This window comes from Colobus angolensis, unplaced genomic scaffold (assembly GCF_000951035.1).
Source record: "Colobus angolensis palliatus isolate OR3802 unplaced genomic scaffold, Cang.pa_1.0 Scaffold46, whole genome shotgun sequence".
NCBI classification, from domain to species: Eukaryota; Metazoa; Chordata; class Mammalia; order Primates; family Cercopithecidae; genus Colobus; species Colobus angolensis.
This window is the reverse complement of record NW_012118043.1, coordinates 12,804,626-12,826,106: the sequence shown is the minus strand read 5'-3', so window position 1 is coordinate 12,826,106 and position 21,481 is coordinate 12,804,626. Positions and strand designations below refer to the sequence as shown.

The following is a 21,481-nucleotide window of genomic DNA, read 5'->3' as shown; positions in this document are numbered from 1 at the left end:
AATGAGCACACCCCTGCTAAACCAGTGTTAACTAGCATAGTGTTGATGGTGAGGGCCAACTTGAACAAGGGTTTGGGTCTTTGACTCTGAAGTCTCACATACCTGGTTCCTCTACAGTCCACCCCTTTCTGGTTATGAGAACAATTTCACAATGCCTTGTTTTCCTCATTACTAATGAGGACAATAATAGTATCCACTCGATAGGGTTGTAATGAGGATTAAATACAGATAAAGTATTTCCACAGTTCCTGGTACACTCATACAGCTCAAATACTGTTAGCCACTATTACTATTATTTTAATCATCATTATTATTATTAAATGTAGTTTTTCTTAACTAATAACTATGCCTCATGGAATTGGTGGAACAATCGTTCCTAATTGTTTGAACATGAACAAATCCTATTTGTTGAGGCAAGAATTGATCTCAGATGGGTACTGATCTCGAGAGCACAGCATGGTTTACAAAGCCCTTTTCCTATGCCTCATTCCACATAATCCTTATTGAGTCCCATGAGCTGGTTATTGGTCAATTACCAGCTTTTTCAGGTAAGGACCCTGAGGCCCTGGAAAGGTGAGAAATGCTTCCCTGCATCATCCCATTAGTAGGTGGCTGGGATGGGACCCTGGATCTGAGTCTTCTGGCTTTATCTGCTTCCCCTAAACTATATGGTTTGTGGGCATTTGCAGGAATGTCCAAAGTCGATTGGTTAGTCTGTCCAGCAACAAGGAACCTAGACAAATGACAGACCCTCTGGTTGAGTGTCCCCTGTTCCCACTATGTCATACATGTCCCAAGATATGTGCAACCCATCCCCCACTGCGAGGTGGCAGGGCTATGACAAGCACTCTCACTGAGAGGAAATATCCCTTCAAATAGCAGAGCTTCCAGTTATCGCCCCAGGAGGGAAAGGCGCAAGGGACTTTAACTGGTGAAATTCGAGATTCAAGATTTAAGGTAAGCTATCCAACCTTGTATCTAGTTTCAGACTGATGAGTGGAGTTAAATGGAAGTCGCTCCAAACTCTGGTCTTAACAATTACTGGGGATTAAAGGAGGTGATGACTAACAGAATCTCATTTTTAGAGTCAAGAAAAACTCTTAACTGGCATGAGCACTTAACTCCTTTAGGAGGCCAATTGGCCTGAGCCCAGCCCTCAAGTAAATGTGGATAAATCATCAACACATGAGAAATCATCTTATTTATATAGATCTCCAAAGAAATTGCTGCCATAAGCAGTTATTTTAGGGAACCAGGGTAGGTTCTAAACGGATCAATCTCATTCAGCCTTACCCTCACTATCAGGAATCTGTTCTGGACACCCATCCCTCCTGCCCTTCTTGGTGAAAATGAAGGGAGGTTGCCCCACCCCGGTTCCTGTAGAGGCCCCTTTCTTTACACCATCTAATCCTAGTCCCTACCCTTTCCTCTCAATTCCTAATTTATAAATACCAAAGGTTCCAAAATTCCCTGATGAAACTTCTCCAAAATGGTGGAACCAAAACTGTACACAGCATTTCCACCCAAGTCTGGCCAAAAACGAGGAGATCTGGAGATTATTTTAAACTATCTCAAAATTTCTGTTGATTATCCATATCCAACTACGAAATCAATTCAGCCCGTATTTATTGTGGTGCAGAAAGAGCAGAAGCAGGAGTGGAGATCCCAGCTGAGTAAGTATGCAGGTGAGATCCACTCTGACCTCCAGATCCCTTTCTGTTGGACACATATAACCAGTCCACCGATACCCCTTCCACAGAAGGATGACACCAGCATCCCTTTGTGTAATCTGGCTTCCCCTTAATTGCACCACTGGAGGCTTTATCCAGTCCCATCTGACTGTATGGTTGTGGGAAACAACCTCTCTACACCAGAATCCCACCCTGACCAGAAGAGGCCTTGATGCAGTCTCTGCAGTCTCCCACACCCTCACCGCAGCAGCTCTGCCCTCTCAGGAGGTATCTTCCATCGTTACTTCTGCCTAGCCAGAATGGGCAAAAGAGCCCCAGTGTGGATTGAACCATTCCAGGTCCTCCTGGACCTGTGAGGAAGTGGAAAGCCATTTCTGATCCCCTGGGAAAGGTGCTGTCATCCTAAGAGCTGCCAACACCCTATCTTCTCACCCGCTCCGCATAACTTGCCTGGTGAGTGGCACCTGCTTAGACCTTACTGAACTGTGAGAGCCGTGGCCTTCCTGGGGCCATTTCCAGACCAGGGAAGCCAATCCGAGCACGCAGGTTTGTTGCCAGCCTGGGGGAAGCTGCCCGCTGAGAGGGAATTCTCAACATAACCGCGAGCGGCACAGCCAGGTAGCAGAGCTCCCCCACCCCCGTTGGCGGCAGAAGAAAGCCTGGGGAAGGAGAACATCCCTTAGGCCACCCACCCCAGGACGAGGGGGTTCGGATGAGACACAGTCTGTCCCCCAAGGCGCGGGTGTCCCCCTGGCACCTCCAAGCCCATCCCCCTGACGAAGTAACCGCCCGCTAGAGGCCGAAAAAGGGTTCCTCGAGAAGATCTTTTTCAATCACCGATCAGGACAATTCTCTCGCTTAAAACTCTGCCTGAAGTTGTCCCAGTAAGCAGTAAGTAGGTACTTTCATTGTCCCATTACTTACTCCGATGAAGGCGTGTGAACACACACACACACTCGCACACACACGCACACAAGCGTGCGCACAGACACACACACTCGCACACACACGCCCAGCACGCGTCGCCCGGGGATGAGATTGGAGCGCAGCACCGGAGGGAGCCCGGGGCTCGCAGCGCCTCCTGGCTCCGGCAGACAGACGCGGGTGCCCAGCCGAAGGTGCGCCCGGCGCGGCCCCGGCCCGGACGACCCCGCGGACTCCGCTCACCTTAATGTTGCCGAAGACCGAGCGGGCACAGCGGCCGGCTCGGCTAGAAGAGGCGTCGCTGCCCTGAGGCGCGCCGAGCTTGGGCAGGAGCCCCATGGCTGAGGGCGGTTGGCCGGGCGCGGAGCAGCGCGGGGGCAACGGGCCCCGGGGCTAGGGACCTGACGCACGCGGGCCGGGGCGCCTCGGGCTGGAGCGGCTGGGCGGGTGAGAGGCGAGCGCGGCGGCGGTGGCCGGAGGAGATTCGCGGAGCGGAGACTGAGCCAGGGAGTGCGCGCCCAGAAGTTTTTATAAGTGGCAGCCGCCGATGATGAAACGCTCTCCAATAAGAAAGCTGTCTGAAACCCTCCTCCCTCTTTTACTCGGGTGTCAAAGGCGCTGCGAGCCCCCGCCCCGCCGACGCCGCCGCCCCCTCAGACAGGTGTGACGCCGCAGCGACCCGCTAGGCTTGACTGCCCCGGAGAAGATCCCGCCTGCCGGGAGGCGGAGAGGGAGGGAAGGAGGTGGCGGGCCGGGGGAGAGGAGGTGAGGGCTGTGCGGAGGCAGGAGGCTGCAAGGGGGTGAAGGCTCCTGGGGACTGGCGAAAAAAGGGTGGGCGAAGCGAAGGTGGGTGACTAGAGGGGATGGAGAAAGAGGTTGGCAGGGCTGGGGGGCAGGAAGGCTAGGGTATGAGGAGGCCCCAGGCGGGCGCTGGAGGGGCCAACGGGATCCAGGGGGAGGGGAGCCTCAGCACCCCTCCCGACGCTCTTGGGGAGATTTACGGAGCCAGTCTCTGCTTGTTTGCACTCGCATAAAACCTGGGCCCTCAGTTCCGGTGATGGCTCTGAGAGCTGCAGCTCTGTTTGTGTTGAGGACTGATTTATATTTAAACTGCTCTTTGCGCTGGAGAGGGGGCTGGGTAACAAGGTGAAAAGGTGGGGGCTGGGCCCGAAGTCTCTGGACCTGAGCCAAGGTAAACTGCAGGGGCTGTCAAGTGTCGGCATGGCTGGGTCTGGCCTGGGGTGCTGGGGGGAGGGGTAGAGGGGGTAGGAGGGTGTGGACAAACGAGACTCACCCCACTGACCTCCTCAGTGCTGGAATGAATAGTGGGTTTATTTTTTCCCAAGATTTTTTACCACCAGGATTCCAAGCGCGGAGAAGAGACAGTGAGGCTTCTCAAGGGAAGGATAACAAGGTTCTTCCAAAAGCAGCTGCAGTGAGGAATCCAGCTCTGGAGGCATTTTTCCAGCTCCCTCATTCCTGTAGTCCCATGCAGAGGGAACCTCTCCAAGCCCACCCCAAACCCAGGAAAAGATGCCGTCGATATCCAGGAGGCTTTGGCTAAGACAAAGGCCACAGGACAGATGGACCACATAGTCTTCTTATTTCTACCCAAGATCTGATACCTTTCTGGGCCTGGTCTGGCCTGGCCTGGGTCTGGGGGCTTCTGTCCACCTGCGACCCAAGGTCCCTGGACATGGCAGCATTCCAGAGCTGTTGAGCAATGGGCAGCCCCTGGCCACTTCACTCAGCCGTAGAGCAAGGTACATCCAGACAGGCTTTCCACAGCTCTGTAGCAGTCTCAGCCTCAGGGCAGGCATTAATTCCAGCTCCCATCTGTCCACTGGGAGAACATGGTACGCAAGGACACATACCAGCATGCAGCACTTGGTGTGTGCTGGGCATACCAGGCCCTCTGCTGAGCACCCACATGCATGATTTCATAAAGCCCCAACGTTAGCCCTACAGGCATAGGTACTATTAGAGTCTGGACTCCACAGGCAAGGATGCTAGAGCAGTCCAATAAGAAAGCTGTCTGAAAGCCACAGCTAGCAAGTGGTGGAGCTGGACCCTGAATTCAGCCTTGTCTGACTCCAAAGCCCAGACTTGAAGCACTGTGCTTTCTGATAAGTTGTCTAGTCCAGCAGCCCCATTTTGCAAGTTGAACCAAACAGGGACCAGAAAACCCCCAGGCCAAGGTCACAGGCACCTTAGGGTTACCATGGCTGGAGCTTCTTTCTCAAACCCTGAGACCTCACTATGATCCACTGGTAGAACCCCTGGAGGATCAGCCTTTCCATCCCTCACCTAGTCCCAATCCGTTAATCTGGCCCTCTGCCTCCCGTCAGCGCCAGCATCATCTCCAAAGGAAAAGCCTATTCAGAAATGCTCACAGATGCTTATCTTCCTTCATTGACCTTTACTGGGTGGAGTTCAGCTAAATGTAATGGAGAGCCAACTAAAATGACTTAAATGAGATTTATTTGTCTCTTATAATAAGAAGTCTGATAGTAGGTAGTCCAGGGGTCATGACCTAGACCCTTCAAGATTCCTTAGCCTGTGGTTCCCATCCCCATGGCTGGCTCGTTGTCACAAGATGGCTGCTCCATCTCCAGCCTCCTCTCCTAATTCCAGGAAAGACGTGGAAGACAGGAAACAGGAAGGGGCCATGCTTATATCAAGGGAGCAAATCTCTCCTTTGCATGCACAGCTGCTTTTCCTTAAGTCTTCTTGGCCAAACCTGGGTCACATAACTACCCCCTGCAAAGGATGCTAAGAAGTATAGTTAACACTATTGCTGTCCTCTGAACAAAATTGGGGTTTTATTAGGGAAAAAGAGAGAAATAATATTGTGTTTTACATTTTCAATGCCTACACATGGAGTAACCCCATTTGCTTTCAAGAGCACTCCCGGAGTATGCCTCTCAGACTTTCCGTCCTTAAATTTCGGTAAATATTTTCTAGCACTGAAAAAATACAGAAAACAGGCTGGGCATGGTGGCTCATACCTCTAATTCCAGCACTTGAGGAGTCCGGGGTGGGCAGATAACTTGAGGTCAGGAGTTTGAGACCAGCCTGGCCAACGTGGTGACACCCTGTCTCTACTAAAAATACAAGATTAGCCAGGTGAGGTGGCAGGTGTCTGTAGTCCCAGATGAAGCAGGAGAATCACTTGAACCTGGGAGGCAGGGGCTGCAGTGAGCCAAGGTCGTACCACTGCACTCCAGCCTGGGCTACAAAGCGAGACTCTATCTCAATAAATAAATAAATAAACAAATAAATAAATAAATAAATAGATAGATAAATGAAAATAAAACAATAATAATAATTTAAAAAGCTAAACCACAAGAACATCTCCTGACCTCAAAGACTCTATGGTCTCAGGGTGGGAAACAAGAAGAGAAAGTATGGCTTTGATGTAGGAAGATGCTATTGTGCACAGCTGCTATGGGAGCATGGAGGTGGGGCCCTAATTCACCTTGGACAGCAGGAAGACTTCCGGGAAGAGGTGACTGTCAAGCTGAGCCTTAAGAACTAGTAGGATTGAGAGCATTAGGGTAAAAAGGATAAACCTACTCCATGGTTTCAGTCTGGCTGGAGCTTAAGACCAAGCGCAGTGGGTATGTGGGTATGAAGCAAAGAGGCTGAGAGTTTAGGCTGTCTCCCCAGCACAATGGGGAGCTGTTAAAGGCTTCTGACCAATGGTGACCTGGGCTAATTTGCATTTCACATGGACCTCTCTGGCAGCCAGAGTGGAATTGGGCAGTCTGTGGAAGGAATCCCAGGAGCTATGATAAAAGCCTGCATGGCAGCAGTGGGATGGTGGTAAGAAGGAGAGAAAAGCTTAAAAAATGTCAAAGGGAGGTGGCACCCACATATCAGTGAGAGGAGAGATGTTAGTGATGACTCCCAGGATCTGGCTTGGGCAACTAGCATTGGTGATGCCCACTCCTGACAGAGGGGGCCCAGAAGGAGCAGCCACTATTGAAGGAAGCCAGTGAGTATCGTGGTCGTATTCTGAGTTCAAATTTCCCAGACTACACCCAGGTAAGGATCTTCAGGAGGCAGATGGGTATGTGGGTCCAGCACTCAGGGTGGACACTGGGCTATTGATATGGGCTTGGAAATCCCACGTGGAGGTGATGGTGAAGCCTCAAGAAGGGATGAGTCTCCTGGAGAGACTGTGTTGATGAGAAGTAGGTCCAGGATGGGCCACAGCAATATCAAGGTGGCACAAGGGATGGAGCCAGAGTGGAGGAAAGTAAACCAGGGGAGGAGATGTTGACAGAGCAAGAGTACTCTTTCAAAAGGGAGGAGGGCAGCCACATGGTCAGGCTGCTGAGGAGGCGAGAGAAGGCCTGAGGAGTGGCCACCAGGCTGGCAACGTTGGCACTGAGGAACTTGGCAAGAGTGTCTGCAGCGGGTGATGTGGGCAGGAGGAACTGGAAAGGAGAAAATGCAAATAGAACCCATCAACTACTTTCTCAAGGTTGCAGAGGGAAGGAGAAAGATAGGGAGCAGCTGAGCAGCTCCGGGCTCTCATCTCTGCCTGAATTGTCTCCAGCTGTCTTGGCCTCGTGCTGGGGCAGTTAAATTCATTCCCACTTCTGGGCTTTTGCTCATGCTGTCCCCCTGCCTGCATGGCCTGCCTCGCAAAGCTTGGCTTCTTTCTTCAAGGAGTGGTTCATGTTATTATTGCCTGTTCTGGGCCCCATAACAACAGTAGAATCATGTCTTGCAGTGGTACAGTCCTGTCACGCACAGACCTTGTAGTCAGACAAAATTGCTGACTACCTTCGATAGCTTGCTTAATCCATTGGATCTGCGGTGCCTTCTCTTCGTGATGAACTGTTGTGAAGTGCATATGAGATGATGCATGGAGTGCCTGGAGCATAGCAAGGTCTCAATGCTGGGAAGCTGCGTTGCTGTGGGGGTTGGTGGTATAGATGTTAGTAAACTGCACTCTAGGTATCTTTCTCCATCTCAGCTGTGAGCTCTTCAAGGGCAAAGGTTCTGTGTCAATTCTCTTTATCTCCCCCATTTGACCTAACATATCCTGTTGCTCAAAAATGTTTATTAAGTGCTATTAAGCAGAAATGAATTCTAAAAGGGCCCTCCTGACTGGTGACTGGAAAAGGCCTCATTGCTCCTACACCTCCATGCCATTGTTCTCTCTGCCCAAACTCTGTTCCTTCTGCCCCCTGGAGGCCTCTGGGTTGTCTCTGGGTCTCAGCCTTGTCTCTTCTCACTGGTGGCTGGCCATGAACTTGGTGGGCCACATTGCCCATTCCTGCAGCAGCTGATGAAGCTTCCTTGGCAATTTAGATATCCAAGTGTGTCATGGGTTAACTCTCAACAGTGACTGCCTCTCCTGAGTCAGAGGCCATGTTTGCAGCAAGGGCTCCACTGCTGCTTTGTCACTGTCACTGGTGGAGCAGCTGTTCGTCTGCAAGTCACCCTGATCACTATTTTATATTTTTATTTAACAGTGCCAACAGGCTGTGCCTGGTTCTAATACAAGGTTGATTCTTTTTTTTTTTTTTTTTTGAGATGGAGTTTCGCTCTGTTGCCCAGGCTGGAGTGCAGTGGCACCATCTCAGCTCTCTGGAACCTCTGCCTACCAGGTTCAAATGGTTCTCCTGCCTCAGCCTCCCAGTAGCTGGGATTATAGGTACACACCACCACACCTGGCTAATTTTTTTGTATGTTTAGTAGAGACAGGGTTTTACCATGTTGGCCAGGCTAGTCTCAAACTCCTGACCTCAAGGGTTTCGCCCTCCTCGACCTCTCAAAATGCTGGGATTGCAGGCGTGAGCCACTGCGCCCTGCCAAGGTTGATTCTTTTAATCCTCAAAATCACCAAATGAGGAAGGTTATTTTCATTAGTTCCATTTTACACGAATTTCAGCAAATATTTCCTAGCACTGAGAAAATACAAAAAAAAAAACCCAAAAAACAAAAAAAATTAGCCCCAAGAACATCTCCTGACCTCAAAAACTCTACGGTCTCAGAGGGGAAAACAAAAAGAAAATGTGGCTGTGATGTAGGAAGAAAGCTATTGTGCACAGTTGCTATGACAGCATGGAAGAGGGGCCCTAATTCACCTTGGGCAGCAGGAAGACTTCCTGGAGGAGGAGACTGTCAAGCTGGGCCCTAAGAACTAGTAGGACTGAGAAGATTAAGATTAGAAACTGAGGCACAGAGAGGTAAAATAACTTGGTCAGGCACACACACATGCGCACACATAGGCACACACACACATGCACACATACACATAGGCACACACATGTACATGCACACACATATGCATACACACATGCACACATGCATACAGACGTGAGCATGCACACATGCACACACAGGCGCACACACACACATGCACACACATACACACACACACACTTGGCAGGCAGGCTTCGTTAATGCTCTCTTGGCATTTCCTGGTTAGAAGTGCTTTCCTTGTGTCCTCACCTTGCTCGTAGCAGGGTCAGCCTGTGGAAGCTGCAATGAGGAGGTTCCCTGCACATCCTTATTTGTTTTCTGGATTCCCCACAATGCCTGTATCACTTGTATAATCACTCTGGGGCTCATGTGCCTTGCCCGGGGTCCAGCCCCTGGTCTGGGCCCACGCTCCCACCTGCCCTGGCCTCACTTCTGGGAGGGATCTCTTCTTTCCTCAGTCTTGCTTCTTGGGCCTCTTCTCGCCCCTCTCTTTATTTGCCCAGGTCTGTGGTTTCCTCATTTATTGAAAGGCCCCAGGCTCCCTATTTCGTGCCTTCCTGCACCTCAGCCCCTGTCCACAGAGCCCAGGGAATACGTATTGAGCCCTGTTTTTCTCTCACCTGGGAAAGGGAGCGGGTGCCCTGCATTGCCATGCACACGCCCTCTCTGCACTGTTTGGACTGACCCCATATCAGGTAGATTGTGAGCCTTCAGGGCAGGGACCAAGTACAAACACAAGTGCAGATAGCAGGATGCCACCGCTGGAGACACAGCAGGGCTGATTTGTCAGAAGAGCTTGCCTCTCCCCACCACTCCTGCACAAGGGGCTGATGGGAGACGCATGTAGTGCATACCTTATTTCCCAATTGAACAAAGCAGGGGCCAAGAGCACTGGGGCTGGGCAGCGGCTCCTGGCTCCTGGACCACAGCCTCTCCCTGTGCTTGGCCCCTGCCCTAGGCCAGCCTGGCTCTCCCAGGCAACGTCAGTTCTGCCTTCTCTGCTGTAAACATCAGGGCCAATAAAAGTTCAGGGAGACCCTTTACCTGGGCCCTGGTCTGCAACACACCCTGGACCCAATATGGTGCTCTGAGTCACCTGGTGAGGTCACTAGAAGTCAGGCCTCCTCCCTGTTCATGGTCACAGGGAGGGAGTGCCTGGAGGTGTGGCTCCATTGCAGGGCACTCAGGAAGAGAATGCTCGTTGCTTCCCTGTGTAGGCAGCAGGCGAGGAGGCCGAGGAGAGTGACCAGGGAGGACTCTGACCTGAGGACAGTAAGCCCATGGCTCTCTCACACCAGGGTGTGGAGACTAAATACACGCAGGGGCTCCTGGCCTCACCAGCTCTGAGAACCTCCCTCCAGCGCCAGTAGTAGGAATGATGGTCAGCAAGGTAGACCTCTTCTGTTTACTCCTCTCCAAATCTGTCCCTCTTCTCGTGAAAGTTCCCTGACCTTCCTTCAGGGTCCCAGCCCTCCCTCCTCTCAGGTTCTGAGGCCTAGGTAAGCTGACACTGGTGCAGGAGGGCATGGGGCCTAGGCCTGGCCACTTGGGCCCCCTGCTGGAGCGACCACGACAGTGTGCTGTCTCCCAGGGCCAGCGTCAGGGTAGAGGGCCGCCTCCCTCAGTGTCAAGGTCTAGGGAGCCCTGGGGAGAATCTGCCCCAGGATGTGACCACCAGAGGAACAGGAGTGTGGGCCAGAGGACACCGAGGCCCATGGCCACATCCCTTAGGCTCTAGGTCTCGATGGGCCATTGCATCTGGTCTTTGCAGTTCTGTGAGCCAATAAATTCTTTTTATAGTTTAAGTTTTGTTGAGCTGGATTTCCTGTTGCTGGCATCTGAAGAGTTCTATTGAATCCAATAAACCAAGTTTTCAACAACACTGGGCAATTCACACAGCAGCCTCAGAGCCAGCATCTCACTTAACCCATGCAGCTACCATGAGAGGTGGGTCTGGTTGTTGTAATCTATGTTTCAAAGAACAGGAACTAAGGCTTGGTTATTAAGGGCTCCCCAGTCCATGTGAAAGGTTAGTGTGACCTGGCACCCCCACTGTGAGGTCATTGTGACATGGCACCTGAGACTTCTGAATACAGACCTTGTTTTCCTGCTGAGTCCCAGGGAGCTACTGTCACTGCTGGGATCAGGCCCTGGTGGCTAAGAAGGTACTAAGGGTGGAGGTGGGACTACCCAGCACCTTAGGGAGATGGTGGATCTGCCATCCCCGTTGACCCTGCCTTTTGGGGGTTCTTCCCAGTGAAACTCAGCTGGTCTGTAAGGTTTTGTGGGGAGGTTCACACCAAGGGCATTGGAAGGGACATTTTCATCAGGTCAGTGCAGTGGATAACCCACATTTTAAGATTTCCCTGCTGATCAGCCACCTTCCGGCACTCCTTTTCTCCTGCTGGCCTTATGAGCAAAAATTACAGTCCATGGAATTGTAATTGGCTAGGTCTTTGGACAAAAACTACTTAGGGTAATCTTAAACTTTGTTGGCAAAAATGGGGGCTCCTTTGAAACTCCAAACTTGCCTATTTGCGTGTACAATTGGAACAAAGAAAATACTGAGCCTCCCAGAGAAAATGGGAAGGAAGCCTAATTCTCAGTTGGCCCTTTGAAAGTTCTAAATGGAATCAAGAGGCTACCATTGCCTCCATTAGAGAAAATAATTCCAAACTGAGTGAGTGCCTTAATGAAACAGAAAGAGACAGTTCTTGCAAGACTGAAATTAAAACTGTTAAAACACCTTTGAAAGACCCTTCTTCCACTAGCCCCCTTGCTCACCGCTGCCTGACTTCTGTACCTTTTTAACTATCTCTGCTCTATTGTTCATTCCCTCCTTCCTCTTTCACTCTTTCAGCTGGTTATCTTGAAAAGGTTCCTACATTTTCTCTAGGCTCATTTACATGTTTCTTTGTAAAATCATGTGATAAATTGCTATGATTTATGTTACCTTGGCATGCATTTTAATCCTTCTCTAGCACACTTGAACTCCTTCTTGAGAAAACTTAAATTCTCTCTGTGCTTGAGATGTAAATTTGTACCCTGTTTTATCTGAAATTCAGTAAAGGCTTTGGCCACGGGGGACAGATAAATTTCAGCCTATTCCATTTACAGAAACACAGTTTGAATCCAACTGTCCTTTTAAACTAGTGAGTTTTAAAATTAAAGCTGTAAAATCTTTGTGTCTTTTTGTATTTTTGTGTATATATGTGTATACATATCTGTTTGTATATTGTCCATGCTACCAAATTGGTTTATAAATGAATGCGTACTTATAAATTAAACAAATAAGTCCAAATGCTTGTCAAGTTCATGTGACTTAGTAATCTTTTGGCGGGTGGGACTAGTCTAATATTGTTGGTTTGGTGGGAATCACTGTGTCTTCTGAGTTATTAGGAAAATATGCATGTATTTAACTTTAGGGTTCTTGCTTTTATGATACTTGCCTGGCATGCAATAATGTAAATTTGACTGATGAAAAAATTTAGCTTAAGACGGTAGCTAGATTTGTCTAGTGTCTCATGAAGTTTTCCAAATATAATTGTTAAAAGTGAAAGAATTGAATGCATATAAATGAAATAAAAGTTCGTAAATGAACTGTTGATAATGGTTATGCTTTATATGTTTACTTGAGAAGGTTTCTCAGATGTCTTTTTTTTTTTTGAGGCAGAGTTTCACTCTTATTGCCCAGGCTGGAGTGCAATGGCACGATCTCTGGCTCACCGCAACCTCTGCCTCCTGGGTTCCAGCAATTCTCCTGTCTCAGCCTCCCACGCAGCTGGGATTACAGGCCACCACACCCGGCTAATGTTTGTATTTTTAGTAGAGACAGGGTTTCTCCATGTTGGTCAGGGTGGCCTCGAACTCCCAACCTCAGGTGATCCACCTGCCTCGGCCTCCCAAAGTGCTGGGATTACAGGCGTGGGGCACCGTGCCCAGCCTCTCAAATATTTTTAGTAATGATATCCTTAGGGTTTGCTAAGCTAAGTTAAATGATGGATGTACATTGTATGTCTAGATCATTTTCAGATAAGAAGTAATGCTGAGACATTTGCTGCTGAATATTTTGGGTTTAGGTTCATATACTTTTGGCTTCTTATTTCTGAGAAACATGAGTGGATCTTCTAGTAAAAATATCCTGTTCCATATTAAAGAGTTGGTTCTGTTAGAAAGTATGTGTTCCTGGAAATTGTAAAATGTGTATTCATGGATTGCTGGTACATGATTGATGGTTAAAAGCTGCTTACTTTCTAGGTTTTTACTGAAAATTAGGGTTGCCAAGAGTTAACATTGTAATTAATGTGTGTGATTAAACCACTGTTGATGAGAAAGACTGTTCTGTGTGCAAGCATATGAGGAGGGTAAGATGTATATTTGGTAAGGAAGATGAAAATAAAAGATAAGGAAAAAGAAAAGAAAAGAATTTTATATGAGAAAAAAGTCTTGGGTGGTAAATTTCTGTTCTAGATTAAATGACTGATTATTCATGAAAGAGGAAGTGTAGGACAAACCAGAAAGTCCAAGCATGTTGTTAATGATCTAAGTAAATCATGATAATGTTTATGAAAAGACAATTTATAAAAGGAATTTTCTGTGTGATCAAGTGAGTTACAATTGGAAGGAAATTGTGTATGAGCCTTTCTAGAGATTGATGTTAAAAACACACTAATACAGAACATAAAGTGTTGGTCCCCTTTGTTAGAACAATGAGGTGTTTCATAAAATGTTGATTTGCTTTTAATAAAATTATAAGAAGTTTTGATTTTTGGTTCTGAAATCTGTTTCTTAGCAGTAATCTTCTAAACTACAAATAGTTTCTATTTCTGCCACATTTCTTCCTGAGCGCTATCTAATTTCCCTAGTTTCAGGTTAGAAATGCAACTCTCCTTCTTTCTACCCTTGAAAAGGTCTATCTTTTTGCTTGGTTGGGTTGATTACCCTCTCCTTCAACATTTTTGCCAAGTCCTGTAACTTTTTCCCTGGTTTTAGCACAGCCATTACAATTTGTCACTAAAGTGTTTATCTTTTTTTTTTTGAGACAGAGACTTGCTCTGTCACCCAGGCTGGAGTGCAGTGGCACAATCTTGGCTCACTGCAACCTTTACCTCCTGAGTCCAAGTGATTCTCCTGCCTCAGCCTCCTGAGTAGCTGGGATTATAGGCATATGCCACCACACCCGGCTAATTTTTATGTAAGCTTTTATCTTGAAGGTCTCGGAAAGCAGTGTTTCCTCCAGTACAACTTGATTCTGTACTTTTTTTTTGAGATGCAGACTCACTCTGTTGCTCAGGCTAGAATGCAGTGGTGTGATCTTGGCTCACTGCAACCTCTGCCTCCCAGGTTCAACCAATTCTCATGCCTCAGCCTCTTGAGTAGCTGGTATTACAGGTGCCTGCCACCATGCCTGGCTAATTTTTGTACTGTTAGTAGAGACAGAGTTCTACCATTTTGGAGAGGCTGGTCTTGAACTCCTGACCCCAGGTGATCCACCTGCCTTGGCCTCCCACAGTGCTGGGATTACAGGCACGAGCCGCCATGCCCAGCCTGATTCTGTACTTTTGACTTTTCCTGATATGTCTGAATTGTCCCATGTAACCAGGAAATTTCCTATGTTATTACTAAGAGCCAGAGATTCTCTTGTGCAAGGTACCAATTTTCTTGCTTACATTTCTCTATAACATGGAGTACATTCATAACCCTGGATGCACACCTCCTGTGCCTGATTAAATTCAAGTATCCCTTTAGTTAGGCTTAACTTCCAGGTTATCTAAAGGGACATTGTATAAATAAAAGCAATCGCACTACAGGCAGTTTTCTTTCTTCTTTGCCCTTTAGAAAACTGGCCTAGGAAACAAAGATTCTATGCTTTACCAAGACAATTTCCTGTGTTGCATGTTATCTTTATTGAGTTTTTGATATTTAGGAAAATTGAACTTTAAAAGGGTTAAGGTTTTTATATCCATGTAACTTTCTGTAGTGCTTTTAAAGTATTTTGATTACCACTCTAGTTAAATGAATAACTATTATTTAGCAGTGACCTATGATTCTGTTCAATCAAGTACCTTAGACTTTTTGACATCTTTGGTAGATTTCCCCAGGATCAAAATCCAAAATTAAATCTTTTTGACCTAAAATTAACTTCGGGATTTTCCAGTTGGCTCCTGGAGAGCCTCAAAGAATGTATCTCTCATCTTGCATAAAGATTAAATGATTAGGCTTATTGAGAAATCATAGGGGAAGCATTATCAATTAAGAAATGATATTCAACTTCCTTTAAGTTATATTTATATACACGTGGTATTAAAGTATGTTCCAAAATTGTGTGAGATTTCTAAAACTCTGATATGTCATGACATGTACCATCAGTCATGATCAGGCTATTATGTTAAATTCTTATAAACACAAATACAGCTAAATTTTCTTGTCCACTCTTCACTTTCATCAGATGTTTGAGCATGGCTGTTTTAGGTTTTTGTTACCCACAGTTACTTGTTTTAAATTTTTCTCAGGAAGCATTTGCAACCATTTGTAGTCCAAAATTGCTTTTCCTGGAACTGCTAATCAAAATTGAGCAAAACAACAGCAAAATTAATTACATGAAATTAAGTAGTTGATAAAGTTGATTTTTTCCTCTAGTGCCATAAGGAGACAAGGATGGTTAGTTCTTTACTTATGTGATCTATTTTTCAGATTCAAGGAAATTTTCTTTCATAAATGATTTATAGTCTGCTATAATTTAGTGAAATATCCTTTCATGAGCAAAAGTAGAAGCATTTGATTTTTATACCTATTTGATTCCTCCAAAATTCAGAAATTATTTGTGAGTATTCTTATTTTTATTTATGTAAGTTCAATAAAAACCTGCTCTCTCTTTATATACAAGATAAAATTGGAAACCTTGGTTATATTATAAACATTTTGGTGGAAATGTCATATTTAAGAAGGTGCAAAAATGCCTGGCTTCAAGAATTCCCGGCCTTACAGTGAATGCATAAAAATCATCACTTCCTGGCAGGCCCAAGAACCTGAAGATTGTAAGCAAAATCTAAAGCCTCCCTTGGTCTGGCTTCTTAGCCATAAGAGGTTTTTTATATCTGAGATTTCTATATAATCAATGTGGAGAGAAAAAGTTATGTTTCTGGGGAAAATAAAACACTAAAGGATACCTCTTATTAGATTGTAGCCCTGTTCATTGTTTTCAAGTTGTAGACTGGACTAGATCCTGAATTCTTCTAATTTCCTCCAATATTTGGCTATGACTACATGTTGATAAAGCCCCTGGCTCTCTTCTCTCATGCAAAACTAGAGATGCTTCAAGGACATTCAAGGGACATTTTTCCCTACTTGAAATTAACCAACCAGGAGAATTGGATATTAAAATTGGAGACAAACTAATCAGAGCTGTGGTTAACACTGGAGCTATCTTGTCCATCCTTAACCCTGATATGTATTCAATGAGCCCTCCTGCCCAGAGTTCTGAATTCATCCAGATGGTCAAGGTGGCCAATCAGCCTACAATGGTCCCTAAATCTCTACTTATCCCCTTCCAAGTAGACTCCTCACTGGCAGTCATTGCCTTTTGCTTGTCCTGTTGGTCCCCATACACTTCCTGGAAAATACTTCTAAGAAAGTTACCAGGCTTGTATTTCCTTCTTCCCAAATGGGTAAATAATGCTGAAGTTATCCTCATCGGGACATTTTGCCACAGAAATGGCTTTTACCCAAATTTCCATCTTTTCCATTAGCCTCACCAATGCTACCTGCCACCCTGCTCTCTAAGAGCTAGCTAAGAGTCTTTGGGCACAATCCAGCACCAATGATAACCCTTCGGATCATGAAGATAATAGTCGTGTGGACACTCTCAAGGACACTCTCATTTACCTGGGAGTGATGGGGAGATTAACCCTAGGGAAAAAACTAGATGGGTTTGGCTTGAACTAGGCCCTGCTTGGAATGAATATATATGGTCAGAAAACTTTCCCACACTATTAACAGAATTGCTTGCTCTGCTGCCTGAAGCATAAGGACAAACCAGAGGTCCCTTAGATTCCTTGCTTATGTGGTCATAGACAATCACATTGCTTTAGACAATCACTTCACCACACTGGGTGGTGTTTGTGCTGTCACTAACACTTCTTGCACTACCTGGATAAATACTTCCAGTCATGTTGAACTGTAAACATCTAAGAGCCTAAATCTGGTTAAATCTCTGAAAGGGATATCTTCAGAAAGCCTTCTGGCTGGACTTACTGGACTAGATTTCCAATTTCCAGATATTTTCAGCTGGCTTTGCCCTGGTACAGGATCCCTTATGCTTTCCACCCTACAAGTATTAATGACACTCTTCCTATTTGGGCTAAGCATTTGGCTCCTCTTTAAAATTGTTATAGCCTGTTTTAACAACTCCACCAGGATTGTGCTAACTTGACACCATGAGAATTTAAACTTGCTCCATCCAGACCAGAACCAACTTAACTCAAGAGACTTTATTCAAATTTGACAGGTACCTGAGTACCTCTTATAAGTAAGTGACTCTAATTGCTCAATTGGTCACTGTCCTGACATTAGAATTCCTGCACAGGACTAGATGAACCTGGAGCACGTAGCCAACCACTCCAGTGCCACAATGATTGGTTGAACCATCATTGATGATTGAATCAACCTATTCAATCATCAGCATGTCTGCCAACAGGTTTTGATCAAATGGGAGAATGTGAACAAATGTGAACCTGTAAGAGCCAGTTCTTCAAGATGGATTCCAAGTGGCTAATGGGGCCTAAATTTTAAACAGGGCTAAGTGACCGTTTGCTGACTAGAGGTCATACTACTCTGAGTTCCCTGAAAACCCACATCTCTGTCTAACTCTGGGACTTTCGGATCTCAGTTGTATCAACCAATCAGGGCTCAGCTGTATTGACCAAACAGAACTCAGCTATGTTGACCAATCAGAACTAAGTAAGTTTGAATCGTTCACTTGCATAGCTAGACCTGATTGGGAGCCTGGGAAAGCACTTTCTCTATAAAAGCCAAACCCAGAGGGGCATCCTGGCTCCCACCTGTAATCCCAGTACATTGGGAGGCTGAGGTAGGAGGATCACTTGAGGCCAGGAGTTCAAGACCAGTCTGGGCAACATAGTGAGACTCCATCTCTTAAAAAAAAAAAAAAAAAAAAAAGAGCATAATTACACGTGCTTGAAGTCCTAGCTACTTGGGAGGCTGAGGCAGGAGGATTGCTTGAGCCCAGGAGTTCAAACCTGCAGTGAGCCATGATCATGCCACTGCACTTCAAACTGGGTGACAGAGTGAGACCCCATCTCAAAAGTAAATAAACAAATAAACACCAAACTCTTCATTTGTTCTCTGGAATGCACCTTTATTTTACACTTTAGGCTGTGTCTCCCCAGTTTGCAAACTGTTCACTGGAATAAAGTCTCTTTCCTCCAAATTCCTTTTCAGAGACCTTTTGTTTATACCTCTATTCCAAAACATTCCTGGGTAACTTGTTTATTTGTCCCTCTCACAAATATTTATAAATCATCTGCTATGCACACAACACAATTCTTGTTCACAAAGGAGATACAGAGGACATATGAGAGACCAGCACACCCCAGCAACTCATACCACGGCTCAGCAGTCTCAAAGGGGAGTGTGTGCACCCTGGTGGGAACATAGGACCATTTCTTGGGCAGTGGGCAGAATACATCACAATGTTTATTTAGAGGTATTTGCTGCCATCTCATAATTTTAAATTTATACTTTTTATGCATTTTATAATATACATAATATATTGCTATAGTAATAGCCACATAAAACATATGTGACAAATCTTTGATTGGTGTATAATCAAAAAAGTTTAGGCCAGGTACAGTGGCTCATGCCTAAAATCCCAGCACTTTAGGAGGCTGAGGCAGGCGGATCACCTAAGGTCAGGAGTTCGAGACCAGCCTGGCCAACATGGCAAAATCCTGTCTCTACTAAAAATATAAAAATTAGCTAGGCATGGTGGTGGGCACCTGTAATCCCAGCTACTGGGGAGGCTGAGGCATGAGAATCACTTGAGCTGGGGGGCAGAGGTTGCAGTGAGCCGAGATCACACCACTGCACTCCAGCCTGGGTGACAGAGCTAGGCTCTGTCTCAAAAAAAAAGTTTAGGAGACCCACCAATTTTATTTATGACTCCCTATACATAAAACTATAAAATAAAAATGCAAGGTTATTTGGAGATTAAAATGAAAAAGAATATAGTAAGAGTTCAAGGTTCAGGGATGCTCAAGAAAGACTCTCAGAGAAGGTGGGACCTGAGTTAGGGTGGGTGAGCTTTATTCAGAGAAAGAGAAGAAGTTATTAAAGGCAACAAGAAATAGTCATCAACAGAGGCTTGACTTTGGTGATGTATGGGCATAACTCAGGAAACGTGATCACAACACTGGCCTGGAACATGGCCCCAAACGCAAGGTTTTCAGTTTCTGATCCTCTGCCTCCTTCACCCCTTAACCCCTCTATGCTTCCTCCCAGACCCAACCTCCCACTGCCCTGCCCCTTCCAACCCCTTCCCAGCCCCCTGGATCCCTGGGTCCATGGTCCATCCCCCACTGCCTCAGCCTCTGCCATCTCTGCTCTTGCTGCTTTCGTGTCTGCTGGAACCCAGCTGCCCTCAAGGGCCCTGCTCCCTGTGTCCTTCTGAGCAAAGGCTGCTCTTTCTCCAACATTCAGGGCCAGGAAGTGGGTGGGGTGTGGGCTTTCACCTGGCTCTCTGAGGCCCCTTCCCACACTGTTTCCTCATCTCTGTCTGTGAGGCTCCACACCCCACCCTTTCCCTGTTTGCCGTGAATTCCTCTCCAGGTCCCTCTCCCTCATCCTTCCAGGCTGAGGCTCTAACCTAGAGCACTTCCCCTCAGCCTCCACTCACACCACTGCCACCCTGGGCAATGTCCACGTCCACAGGGACCACCATCTTTTGCCCACACCATCACTCCCTTGACTTCTTCCCCTTCGGAGGCCGTCACCTCCAGGCCACATCAGTCACCTGCACCCACACCCAGGGGCCCGCCCCCACCAGGGGGCACCCCACCTCTGAAATGCCCACACTTTGCTCTCTGGCCTTATTCCACCTGAAGCTGGCCTTGCACTTCATGGAGCCACGCAGGGCTTTGGCACCTTCAATTCTCCCATCTGTTTGTCCCTCCTATTTTCACTTCCTGTATGGCCTACAGAGAATTCAGTGGAAAAACAGTCCCCCTTCTTGACTAAGGGCAGCCCCTTGAGCTGTGCTCTGGATCCATTCTCCTCATTCTCCTTTCCCCACCCCCCTCTCTGTTTCTTTTTCTTGAACCCAGAAGGTGGAAGTTGCAGTGAGCTGAGATCATACCACTGCACTCCAGCCTGGGTGACAGAGTGAGGCTCTGTCTCTAAATAAATAAATAAACAAAACAAAACAAAAAACACCCAACCAAACAAAAAAACTCATTCCATCGAAGTCTGCACTTCCCCCGGAAGTTACCAAGTTCACATTTTCCCTCTCCTTATAAACTTCCACAGACTCTGCTGTGGGGTTTGAGTCTTCACCATTCTCTCTTTGCACAGAAGCTTCATTAGGTTAAAGGGAAGGAGACATCAACTCCTGATGACAGAAGATGCTGGAAAGATGTCAGAATATCTACTGTAGCTGCAATTTGCTTCTCTCCCTTTTGCTGTCCCTGAAGACCTAAAATATATTAGGGGTAGCTCTTGTGCCAGAGGTAATTCTTCCCAAATTACAGGAGATTCATACCCTCAAGTCACCTAACTTTGATCTTACTATGCAATCAGGCCTCTGACCTCGGTTTAGCTTGCAAAGCTCTCCTTCTACCAGTCCCTTAGAGAAAGCATCATAGTTGTATGGAAGGTGGGCCCATCTGGTCTCTAGAGGAGCACATCTTGGGTTCCAATTGTCTCTGCTCCTCTGTGTTCCTCACTTCCATGGAATTTCAGTAAACATTGGTGAAGAGAGAAGCCCATGGGCAGCAGCAGGGCCCTGAGTTCAGAGACTCAGGCTACTCACTGAACCTGGGGATCTGAGTATTCTGCCCTGGAAAGTCTGTGTGGAAACACTTGCCTGGCCTGGCGTAGGTGGCTGTGGAGAGATGAAAGCAGGGTGCCCATGGAGAGTGTTGGTGCTTGTACTTGAGTGTGCATCAGAAACCCTGGAGCTTGTTCAAACACATGGCACAGGATCCTGCCCTGGGATTTTTGATTCAGTAGGACTGGAGTAGGACCTGAGATTCTCCATTTCTTTTCTTTCTTTTTCCTTTACTCTTCTTCCTTCCTTTCTTTCTTTCTTTTCTTTCTTTCTTTCTTTTTTTTTCTTTCTTTCTTTCTTTCTTTCTTTCTTTCTTTCTTTCTTTCTTTCTTTCTTTCTTTCTTTCTTTCTTTCTTTCTCTCTCTTTCTTTCTTTCTTTCTTTCTTTCTTTCTTTCTTTCTCTCTCTCTCTCTCTCTCTCTTTCTCTCTCTCTCTCTCTCCCCCCCCCTCCCGTTCCTTCCTTCCTTCCTTCCTTCCTTCCTTCTTCTTTCTTTTTCTTTTTTTTTGGGGTCTGACTCTGTTGCCCAGGCTGGAGTACAATGGCATGATCTTGGCTTACTGCAACCTCTGCCTCCTGGGTTCT

The 21,481-nt window shown here is 46.7% G+C and overlaps 1 protein-coding gene across 1 annotated transcript in view; it reads right to left on the bottom strand.

Annotated features, from left to right (window-relative positions):
- SLCO2A1 (solute carrier organic anion transporter family, member 2A1) overlaps window positions 1–2,954 on the bottom strand; it is an 88,232-nt gene extending 85,278 nt beyond the window's left edge. The window contains exon 1 of the mRNA XM_011958195.1: window positions 2,859–2,954. Within this exon, the coding sequence (XP_011813585.1) occupies window positions 2,859–2,954 (96 nt within the window). The remainder of the gene's footprint in view (window positions 1–2,858) is intronic.
- Window positions 2,955–21,481: the final 18,527 nt, after the last annotated feature.